Source organism: Leptodactylus fuscus, chromosome 2, assembly GCF_031893055.1.
Source record: "Leptodactylus fuscus isolate aLepFus1 chromosome 2, aLepFus1.hap2, whole genome shotgun sequence".
Taxonomy (NCBI): Eukaryota; Metazoa; Chordata; class Amphibia; order Anura; family Leptodactylidae; genus Leptodactylus; species Leptodactylus fuscus.
The window spans coordinates 56,594,497-56,606,929 of record NC_134266.1 but is presented as its reverse complement, the minus strand read 5'-3'; the positions used below and the strand labels follow the sequence as shown (position 1 = coordinate 56,606,929).

The following is a 12,433-nucleotide window of genomic DNA, read 5'->3' as shown; positions in this document are numbered from 1 at the left end:
AGTGTGATATTTTAATGGTACTCTTTTCTTACATACTGACATTGACAGGAGGCCTTGCCTGATACATTATTCAGTTTTACTATACAAGAGCATTCTAATATTAAAAAAAATAACTTATCAGAAAGTAAACTACAAATATCTCGTAAAGCAACTTAAAAAAAAATCCATTTCAAACATTTCTTTCCTATTTAGTATACTTGTTTCTAAGAACATCTATATACATTTATACTATACAAAAACTTCAAATATATTTCTGATATACAATTTCTAATACACAAAAATTGTCCATCATCTAGTAGTCCAAAGATAGTCAGTAAACTTTAACTTTATAGATTCTGTTATCAATTATATTAATATCTAACAATTTCATATAATCTGTTTCCATTAAAAGCTTATTCTCTTATCGGGGAATCAATGTTGAGATGGGAATAACCAGGATGTACATAAAGGGCCGAGTTGTGCCGCTTTACGCTGTGTCCGTAGCTCTCATGGAGATACAGAAACAGCGTAGCACTTCATGATGCTGTTCCCATTATTTTGGGGCTATGGAAACACATGACCTGGTGGTTGGGACTACAGAAGTATATTCCCATCTCAGCATGTATATGAATACCCCTTTAATAAATATAGTAAAAGCAAAAAAATGAACTAAAGAAATAAATCCCTGAGTAGTCTCATGTGTAAAGTCTTTGTAATTTATTCTGACATGTTTTATGGGCACAGAATGATCTCGCCATCCCAGCTCCCACAGGGCTTGTTAACTGATATTAAACTGGCAGGGTATTGTATAACTGAATAACTAAGCTGATATGTCCTTCACGAGTCTGGGAAATCTGGTTGAGAAAAACTGTAATGGCAGCCATATTGTTTTATCTAACTCTATTTCCTAGAAATTAGATATAGCTTATAAATTTTTTTTTTTTTTTTTTTTTTTTTAAGGCAAAAAACCCATTACTTGCCAGTGTTCCTAAATCTATAACATATTCCTCAATTCCTATATAGAGGACTTCTCCTTAAAATTGGTCATTAACATCAGATCAGATCTGTCACCCCCACCAGTCAGCTGAATTCATCACCTGCAGCATTGGCAAAAGCACAGTGTATGGATCAGGAAGCAAACACCTCTGTACACTGTATAGTGCAGTAACTGATCTGGGCTGCTACCGTGATAAAGAATCCTTTACCAACTACTGAAGTCTGGTAAGTGAAGGCGCTGGATACCTTTATAGTCATTTACTATATGTGCTAATGTAGGGGTGGAGGGACGGGTGGAATGTACATAATATATGTAACAATGGATGGGGCTTATTTATCACTTGTGCTAGGGAGGGGGCTTTACTATGATATGATATGGGAAGGGGCTTAATGTACATATATGCCATATTTGAGGCAGGGGGTATTAATAATGTACACATTATGTCTGGGAGTGGGGCAGAGGCATAGCTTGAAGCTTCTGGCCCCAATTTGTAATGGGGCCCTTACATACCTTGTGTCATGTAGAATATGGGTATATTTTATGTTGCAGGGCCCAGTAGTGACTGCTACATCTGTAACCACTATAGCTATGCTCTTGGAAAAGGGGTATTAATGTACATGTTTTGTGTGGAGGAGGGAGCTCTATGTACACTCTACAAGTAAGAGGAAACTGTAATATATGATGTACTGAATGTGATTCTGACAATACAGGGAACATACGGGTTTCATTGTATGTACTTCCTAAGGAAACAGATTGAAAGTTGCACTTTATCAGGGATCTGAGAACCAGGTCACATATTTGGTTTCCCTATCTCCATGCAAAGCTTTGCTATGGGGTCCAGCCTCTTCAAGTTACACTCCTCTTATACAGTATACAGAGATGGGTACTTCTGGCTCTGTACACAGTCTTTGTGCCAGCCTTATGTCTCCTGCTGTCATTGCACTGATCTGATATTGATGATCTGTCCTAAGGAAAATCCTAGAAAACCCTTGTTAGAACTTTTCCGGCATTTCTGTCACATAAGAATGTATGAATTCATCTTCGTCTTTTGCCGTGAGAGGTATTTCAAATTCAGAGAATTTTTGCACCTAAAATGAAGAAGACAATTTGGTTAGTTACACAGAACAATATTAACATATGCAGTGGATTTTACAGAGGGTTTATTGATACTGACTCTAAGTCTTTGAGAGAAATGTTGATTTGCACGCATATATCCATTCTAAGGTCCTATATGTTTTCAGTTTAGGTTTTAAGAGACACAGATCACCCCACACATATGTAGAGATTACACTATATATACAACTTTATGGACACCATGTTTGATAGTATACAGTATGCTTGTTTATAATGGGACGCATGATGCAGATATGAATCTATTAACCTGATCTCTATTCTAGGGCTGGAACTGCACAAGTGCAATGAAGGTTAACTCACAAACTTTCAGCATATAAATATCTTCAAAGTGCATTGACACTCTCATATACTGTATACCCAGGGACCTCATATACTGTATATCCAGGGGTCTCATATACTGTATAACCAGGGGTCACATATACTGTATAACCAGGGGTCTCATATACTGTATAACCAGGGGTCTCATATACTGTATAACCAGGGGTCTCATATACTGTATAACCAGGGGTCTCATATACTGTATAATCAGGGGTCTCATATACTGTATAACCAGGGGTCTCATATACTGTATAACCAGGGGTCTCATATACTGTATAACCAGGGGTCTCATATACTGTATAATCAGGGGTCTCATATACTGTATATCCAGGGGTCTCATATACTGTATAACCAGGGGTCTCATATACTGTATATCCAGGGGTCTCATATACTGTATAACCAGGGGTCTCATATACTGTATAACCAGTGGTCTCATGTACTGTATAACCAGGGACCTCATGTACTGTATATCCTGGGGTCTCATATACTGTATAACCAGTGGTCTCATATACTGTATAACCAGGGACCTCATATACTGTATATCCTGGGGTCTCATATACTGTATAACCAGGGGTCTCATATACTGTATAACCAGGGGTCTCATATACTGTATAACCAGGGACCTCATATACTGTATATCCTGGGGTCTCATATACTGTATAACCAGGGGTCTCATATACTGTATATCCAGGGGTCTCATATACTGTATAACCAGGGGTCTCATATACTGTATAACCAGGGACCTCATATACTGTATATCCAGCGGTCTCATATACTGTATAACCAGGGGTCTCATATACTGTATAACCAGGGACCTCATATACTGTATATCCAGCGGTCTCATATACTGTATAACCAGGGGTCTCATATACTGTATAACCAGGGGTGTACACAAGGGGGCAGTTTTATTGTTATAACCACCACTTGCTGACCCTGAATGATTGTAAGGGTTGAGATGATTCTAGAAGAGGGGTGGAAATAAAACTGGTCTATCCTCATATTAGTATGAGAGTAGTACTACAGGCTATGTCCATGGACGTTGTATTTAATATCAGCAGCACAGACAATAAGAGGCAATGAGCAGGAGTCTGTTCTGTGCTGCTGATGTATAATGCTGCCACCAGATGTCACCAGGTCTCTGTAGTGATTAATGCAGAAGCACAAATATCTTGCTGATAATGTTGGCCTATGAGTGGTAAAAGCTAGGACACCCCTCTGTTGTTGGTTAATACCAAACACATAAACATATGGACTGGGTGACTTGGTGCTTGTTTGCCCTCATAGTCTTTTCTAGGATTCTTGGACTAATTCACTTCACATATTTTTTCTACTGTAGTAAGGGAGTAGTTGTGGAGAGAGGCCCATGGTATATTTTCAATATCCATTAGAAGATGTGATGAGGCCAAACTGCATTTAGTCTCCTCTCTGCAGAGAAACCAAAGTAGTCAAATGGGCTATCTTTATCGCACAGTATATATGACCCTGCCAGCTTGTTTGCGTGATTGTCTCTCTTTTGCTCAACCATACCCTACTGCATACCTCCCAACCGTCCCGGATTCAGTGGGACAGTCCTGGATTCAGGATCTTGTTCTGTGGTCCTGTTCAGTGGGAGGTTCAACTCATCTGCATCCGGAGAGGACACAGATGAGTTGAATACAGTGGTGAAGCAGGAGCGGATAGCCCCCCCCCTCACCACTGTGCCCCCTATGTGCTCTGACTCCAGGGACTGTAGGTGCGATGCGATGACATCACTCACACACTCCGAGACAAGAGACTGCGCAGTAAGGCAGTGAGGAGAGGTGAGTATCAGTGGTTTTTATGTTAAACTTTGCCAGATAAAGATGGACATTAAATTGTGGGGGCAGATGGGGGTTGCATTAAACTTTGGGGGCAGATGAAGAAGGACATTAAACTGGGGGCAACTGGACGGATAACTTAAACTATGGAGCAGCTGGAGGGGGAGATTAAACTGTGGGTGCACCAGGAGAGAGACTTTATATTGTGGAATCAATTTGAGGAGAACATTATATTGTGGGAGCATATATTATTAGGGTGACTGTATGAGCAGTGTACTGTGATGGGAGCACAAAGAGAAATGGATGGGAATGGGTGCGATCAATTTATTAGTGGGTGGGGCTAAATTTACCATGACGTGCTGCATAATTTGTCCCTCTTTCTGTCCTTTAAAGGGATCCTATCTTTCAAAATTTTTTTTTTTACTAAATTACACGCCGCAATAGCCTTAAGAAGTGCTATTCTTCTCCTACTTTTCGTTGTCTTCTCCGCGCTGCCGTTCGTTTGAAATTCCAGTTTTTCTCGGTATGTAAATGAGTTCTTTTGCAGCAATGGGGGCGGGCCCCAGCGCTCAAACAGCACTGGAGGCGTCCCTAATGCTGCCAGAGAATTCTCCAGTCCCGCCTCCATCTTCTACTGGAACAAGGTCTTCATCGCGTCTTCTTCAGGTGGCGTCTTCTTACTTCTAGGTCTCGGGCAAGCCGACTGTGCATGCTCGTGGCCACAAGAAAAATGGCCACTTGCACAGTATTGTAAGCGGCCATTTTCTCATGGCCGGCGGGCATGCGCAGTCGGCTTGCCCTAGGCCCGAGGCCTAGAAGTAAGAAGACGCCGCCGGAAGAAGACACGGTGAAGACCTTGTTCCAGAAGAAGATGGAGGCAGGGCTGGAGAGTTCTATTGGGGACGCCCCCAGTGCTGTTTGAGCCCCCAGTGCTGTTTGACGCCTCCAGTGCTGCGAAAGAACTCATTTACATATCGGGGGGGGAAGTCAGTTGGTCAAGTTTTTTGGTGATGGTGGAGGGGGGGGGGGCATGTCAAAAGTTCGTCATGGGGCCCTACTATTCCTAGTTACGTCACTGGGTGTGACCATGGCATCTGAGTGGCTAATTTTACTTTTTTTCTGACAGCCAGTCAGCTGTTAGGTTGCCATAACAGCTAGAAGCATTTTGAAAGTCCCAGGCCTGTCACTGAAATGTTAATAACAAGCACCATCAGTGGCAGAACTCAATAGTAACACAGCGATTTTTCCATAGATTGCTAAATTTTTATCCAAATGTCATATCCTTTTAAAGGTAATGAAAAAACATAAATTGGTGTCGCCATAATCATACTGACCATCAGAATATAGTTACTGTGTCATTTTTGTCATACAGTGAATGTCAAACTAAAACCTGTAAGAAATTGGTTTCAATTCAGCTTTATTCCAATTCCACCCCAATTTTCCTGTCTCCCAGCTCATTGTATGCAGTATTAAATGGTGCCATTAGGAAGTACAACTTACCCTGCAAAAATAAATTTGTGAAATGGCTATGTTTCCAAAAAATTGAAAATGAAAACACAAAATAGAAATAATGGTGTCCTCAAGTGGTTAAGGGGTATTTCTGGGCAATTTTTTTTAAAAAATGGTTTATTAGTGCTATTAATGGGTGAGCGATTTCTGGGGTTCTTTTGGAGCTCCTGGCATCTTCTCCATTTGTTTACATGGTAGCCTCCTGTTCTTTTATTCTACAATTACAAAGACACATTGCTCTTCTCACACCTACATCTCCCTCCCCCTTTCTCTCCCTCTCTCAAACTTCACACTTCCTCCCTGTTTCCCTAACTAGGCCTTCCTAACTATCTAACCCAGCCCACCCCATCATACTTACCTGTCTTCCTATCTAAATACAGGATCTTCTGGGCATGTGAGATCATGTGTTTCTCTGGGGCCAGCTCCTCCTCCTCTTGCTGTCTGCTAGTGCCTGCGCAACAGAGCTGGGGGTCCTGCAGCTGGCACTCTGGCTCTATTGCACAGGCGGGGGAGGCCGGCAGATGTCAAGAAGAGGAGTAACCGGCTCCCCAGAAGGAAATGAAGTTTCGTGCCCGGAAGATCCGGACAGGAAGACAGGTAAATATGATGGGTGGGATTAGTATTGGTGACATTCTATTTCTGAAAACAGGGAAATGGAATGTCACCGGACAATATGAAAATGTGTCTGGGACGGTCACATAAAAGCCGCAGTGATATGCATAAATATGTATTTTTGGTAAAGTGAGTAAGTTAGAAGTTAGGCAGGGAAAGGTATTTAGTTTACTTTAGAAATATGAGTTTATCGTGGACAACCCCTTTAATATTACCTCCTAATCTTGTCTTCACCTAGCCTTACTGCTTAGTTTGCCTAGTATTTGTTGTACTTTCAGTTATCTGCCTTGTTTCTGACCTTCTCATATATAGAGCCATTTTGTTCATGTCCTGGGATGGTCTAAAGATTATCACTACTTTTATTAAATTTCATTAAATTATTATTCTAACTTTTTTTTTTTTTTTTACTAAATATAAACATATAGTACAATGCATTTGTCTTGATTTTAAAATGCAGATAAACTGTGAATAAAAGGAATACCACTATACATGTACTTACTGATTTTTCTTTCTGTTCGACTTGTTCAAACAATTTCATAGACGGCCTAGGAACTTGTGGAAATAGTTTGTTCCATATTCTAAACCTTAAATGCAAATTAGAGTTCAGTACTACAGATAGGACAGGGGTAAAAATATAATCGCCAAAGTGTCCACCCAGAGGAACGTTGGCTTATCTTTTATATTTACCAGTTAGTTTTTTTTCTGTCAGTCATAAGCTTAGGCCCCATTCACATTTGCATTCAGGTTTCCATTCGGGGAGTCCACTTGGGCACCCCCCAAATGGAAATCTATTCGCATTAAAAACTGGTTACCTAAGAAAGCACATGGATCCCATAGACTATAATGAGGTCCTTGTGGTTTCCGCACAAAACATGATTAGAGAAAAGTGCTGCAACCAAGACTCCCCGAATGGAAACCCGAACACAGATGTGAATAGGGCCTTACTTGTATAAAATACAACAATTAGAAGCTTCTACTTTATAAAGCCAAGTGTTAGGATTGGGTCCCGCAGGCTTCCCGTCCAGCGCATGGCGCCACCTGCGGGCCAATCCAAACCTCGCCCTCGGCGTTGTGCAGTAAGGTGTCTGGAGGCTAAGTCCAGCTTTCAGCCCACTGAGCATGCTCAGACATTTTGGAGCCGCTCAGAGGCTAAGTGCCATTTTTGCCATACTGAGTATGATCGGTGACGTCATGCCATCGCCCCTGTTGGGACTAGCCTTTAAATAGTGTGAGCCGACGCCCGCCTGGTGCTCACACTTTGACTAGTAACACTGTGAGACAGGAGGTTAGGGCCAAGTTCCAGACAATTGCAGGGCTGAGTAGGGACCAAGACAGTATTCCTTGGCTCTGCTGTTGAGAATCAATAGCCTATCCCTTGTCTAGCTGCTGTGTAGCTCCTCGCAGGTTAAGGAGTTTGTTTTGTGACTGACCAGGAGTGAAGTTAACTCCTGGCAGTCTTGTCTGCGCAGCAGAGTGAAGCATATGCTAGGGCCTGGTTCCCCTGTTGTAATTAGCAGGTGCTTCTTACTAGGCTTCCTTTGACTTCACCCAACTGTTATACATATGCACGCTCTCCCAGTGAAGTTAACTGGAGAGAGTCTGTTGCAGCCTGTTCACAACATCACTGCCAGTGCCGTTTAACTGGTGGTTCTTATTCATACATACGGCTGCCCATCTGGGCTTGTGGACCTCGCTGCAGTGCTTTGCAGCTTAGCGGTTCTGGTTGTGTTTCTTATTATATTTATATATACACACAGAACCGTAACATCAAGCAAGTAGCTATTCACGCATATGTGGGGCTCTATTAGCATGATTTTGCTGATAGAGCCCCTTTAAGTACGCTATGACACAGAACTTTAATTGCAGCAAACTATCAGAGTCAAGTTAAATTTGCTCTATCTGTATTACACTTTTAATTTTAGACTTACAGCAGATAATAAAATATCCACTTATTTGATAGTTTTAGGAGAACGTGTTCAGATCCTGCTACAAATTCAGAAGCAATAGCCCCATAGTCTCGCTTTGAAACTGGTCGTGTGATAAAACTGTAAATGTTTCTGATATAAACCAAAAATGTGTGAACAGAGCTTTAGTTTTCATATATAGCTTTAAAAAGTGATTAATATGAAAGTTTGTTGTAACTAATAGACAGAGATCAACACATTTAGCCAATCCACTGACACATAGACCCTCTTCTACACCCCAAGTGTGAGAAGGAGCGCTATTGCAGGTCCTTCCTTCCAACCGCGACCAGGCTGTATAATCTATATCAGTCCAAGCGAAGATCACTCCGCACAGAAAACTAATGATTATGAATAGAGATGAGCGAACACTAAAATGTTCGAGGTTCGAAATTCGATTCGAACAGCCGCTCACTGTTCGTGTGTTCGAACGGGTTTCGAACCCCATTATAGTCTATGGGGAACAGATACTCGTTAAGGGGGAAACCCAAATCCGTGTCTGGAGGGTCACCAAGTCCACTATGACACCCCAGGAAATGATGCCAACACCTCTGGAATGACACTGGGACAGCAGGGGAAGCATGTCTGGGGGCATCTAACACACCAAAGACCCTCTATTACCCCAACATCACAGCCTAACAACTACACACTTTACACACTCAATACCACCTCTCTGACAGTAGGAAAACACCTTGAAACGTGTATTTGGCACTTGCAGTGAGGAGAGCTTGTCACCAGCAGTGAATTTGGCCCTTGTAGTAAGTTGAGGTTGGCACCAACATTTGTTTTGAAATTCAGGGTGGATTGAGCCTCTAACCAGCAGAGTTTGGGCAAATTCATGGTGGAGGGAGCCTCTAAAAACCCCAGTTTGGACCAATTCATGGTGGAGGGAGCCTCTAAAAACCCCAGTTTGGACCAATTCATGATGGAGGGAGCCTCTAAACAGCCCAGTTTGGGCAAATTCATAGTGGAGGGAGCCTCTAAACAGCCCAGTTTGGGCAAATTCATGGTGGAGGGAGCCTCTAAACAGCCCAGTTTGGGCAAATTCATGGTGGAGGGAGCCTCTAAAAACCCCAGTTTGGACCAATTCATGGTGGAGGGAGCCTCTAAAAACCCCAGTTTGGACCAATTCATGGTGGAGGGAGCCTCTAAAAACCCCAGTTTGGACCAATTCATGGTGGAGGGAGCCTCTAAACAGCCCAGTTTGGACCAATTCATGGTGGAGGGAGCCTCTAAAAACCCCAGTTTGGACCAATTCATGGTGGAGGGAGCCTCTAAACAGCCCAGTTTGGACCAATTCATGGTGGAGGGAGCCTCTAACCAGCCCAGTTTGGACCAATTCATGGTGGAGGGAGCCTCTAAAAACCCCAGTTTGGACCAATTCATGGTGGAGGGAGCCTCTAAACAGCCCAGTTTGGACCAATTCATGGTGGAGGGAGCCTCTAAAAACCCCAGTTTGGACCAATTCATGGTGGAGGGAGCCTCTAACTAGCCCAGTTTGGGCAAATTCATGGTGGAGGGAGCCTCTAAACAGCCCAGTTTGGGCAAATTCATGGTGGAGGGAGCCTCTAAAAACCCCAGTTTGGACCAATTCATGGTGGAGGGAGCCTCTAAAAACCCCAGTTTGGACCAATTCATGGTGGAGGGAGCCTCTAAACAGCCCAGTTTGGACCAATTCATGGTGGAGGGAGCCTCTAAAAACCCCAGTTTGAACCAATTCATGGTGGAGGGAGCCTCTAAACAGCCCAGTTTGGGCAAATTCATGGTGGAGGGAGCCTCTAAACAGCCCAGTTTGGGCAAATTCATGGTGGAGGGAGCCTCTAACCAGCCCAGTTTGGACCAATTCATGGTGGAGGGAGCCTCTAAAAACCCCAGTTTGGACCAATTCATGGTGGAGGGAGCCTATAAACAGCCCAGTTTGGACCAATTCATGGTGGAGGGAGCCTCTAAAAACCCCAGTTTGGACCAATTCATGGTGGAGGGAGCCTCTAAACAGCCCAGTTTGGGCAAATTCATGGTGGAGGGAGCCTCTAAACAGCCCAGTTTGGGCAAATTCATGGTGGAGGGAGCCTCTAAAACCCCCAGTTTGGACCAATTCATGGTGGAGGGAGCCTCTAAAAACCCCAGTTTGGACCAATTCATGGTGGAGGGAGCCTCTAACTAGCCCAGTTTGGGCAAATTCATGGTGGAGGGAGCCTCTAAAAACCCCAGTTTGGACCAATTCATGGTGGAGGGAGCCTCTAAAAACCCCAGTTTGGACCAATTCATGGTGGAGGGAGCCTCTAAACAGCCCAGTTTGGGCAAATTCATGGTGGAGGGAGCCTCTAAACAGCCCAGTTTGGGCAAATTCATGGTGGAAGGAGCCTCTAAAAACCCCAGTTTGGACCAATTCATGGTGGAGGGAGCCTCTAAAAACCCCAGTTTGGACCAATTCATGGTGGAGGGAGCCTCTAACTAGCCCAGTTTGGGCAAATTCATGGTGGAGGGAGCCTCTAAAAACCCCAGTTTGGACCAATTCATGGTGGAGGGAGCCTCTAAAAACCCCAGTTTGGGCAAATTCATGGTGGAGGGAGCCTCTAACCAGCCCAGTTTGGACCAATTCATGGTGGAGGGAGCCTCTAAAACCCCCAGTTTGGACCAATTCACGGTGGAGGGAGCCTCTAAACAGCCCAGTTTGGACCAATTCATGGTGGAGGGAGCCTCTAAAAACCCCAGTTTGGACCAATTCATGGTGGAGGGAGCCTCTAAACAGCCCAGTTTGGACCAATTCATGGTGGAGGGAGCCTCTAACCAGCAGAGTTGGTGGAAATCAGGGTGGAGGGAGCCTCTAACCAGCAGAGTTGTGGGAAAGCAGGGTGGAGGGAGCCTCTAACCAGCAGAGTTGTGGGAAAGCAGGGTGGAGGGAGCCTCTAACCAGCAGAGTTGTGGGAAAGCAGGGTGGAGGGAGCCTCTAACCAGCAGAGTTGGTGGAAATCAGGGTGGAGGGAGCCTCTAACCAGCAGAGTTGGGGGAAATCAGGGTGGAGGGAGCCTAGTATTAGCAGAATTGTGCAACGCTTATGGTGGATGAGTATGAGGATGCGGAGGAATTGGAGAGGTTGAGTACAGACATGGAGTTTCATGTTGGGGTGCTTTACACAGGTGGGCACAAATATGAAGGCTCTATCCAGTGGTGGTTCATTTTTATCAAAGTGAGCCGGTCGGCACTCTCAGCTGACAGACGGGTGCGCTTGTCAGTGATGATGCCACCGGCTGCACTGAACACCCTCTCAGATAGGACGCTGGCGGCAGGACAGGACAGCACCTCCAAGGCATATAGGGCAAGTTCAAGCCACAGGTCCAACTTTGACACCCAATACGTGTAGGGCGCAGAGGGGTCGGAGAGGACAGGGCTGTGGTCGGAAAGGTATTCCGGCAACATGCGCCTATACTTCTCACGCCTGGTGACACTAGGACCCTCCGTGGCGGCACTTTGGCGAGGGGGTGCCATCAAGGTGTCCCAGACCTTAGACAGTGTGCCCCTCGTTTGTGTGGACCGGTGAGAACTTGGTTGCCTACTGGAGGAACTGCCCTCCCTGCCGCCAACGTCACATGCTGGAAACATCTCCATCATATTCTGCACCAATTGCCTGTGGCAAGCATTGATGCGATTGGCCCTCCCCTCTACCGGAATAAAAGACGAGATGTTGTTTTTATACCGGGGGTCAAGGATAGCAAAGATCCAGTACTGGTTGTCCTCCATGATTTTGACAATACGCTTGTCGGTTGTAAAGCACCCCAACATGAACTCAGCCATGTCTGCCACAGTGTTAGTTGGCATGACTCCTCTGGCCCCACCGGAAAGTTCAATCTCCATTTCCTCCTCATCCTCCATGTCTACCCATCCGCGCTGCAACAATGGGACGATTCGAAGTTGCCCGGAAGCCTCCTGTATCACCATCACATCATCGGACAACTCTTCTTCCTCCTCCTCCTCCATTAAACGCAGTGAAGCGGACAGATGTGTGGACCTACTCTCCAGCTGTGACGGATCGGATGCTATCCCTAACTCCTCTGTGTGATCTGAGTTATCCCTGATGTCAATCAGGGATTCTCTCAGAACACACAAGAGCGGGATTGTAAGGCTCA

General features: G+C 44.6%; 1 protein-coding gene across 1 annotated transcript in view; it reads right to left on the bottom strand.

Annotated features, from left to right (window-relative positions):
• Positions 1 to 1,252: 1,252 nt before the first annotated feature.
• Positions 1,253 to 12,433, bottom strand: part of LOC142194606 (granulocyte-macrophage colony-stimulating factor receptor subunit alpha-like) — a 126,035-nt gene continuing 114,854 nt past the window's right edge. The window contains exons 11-12 of the mRNA XM_075263854.1: positions 6,845 to 6,929; positions 1,253 to 2,064 (exon numbers count right to left, since the gene is read on the bottom strand). Coding sequence (XP_075119955.1) covers positions 1,969 to 2,064; positions 6,845 to 6,929 — 181 coding nt within the window. The 3' untranslated portion in view covers positions 1,253 to 1,968. The remainder of the gene's footprint in view (positions 2,065 to 6,844; positions 6,930 to 12,433) is intronic.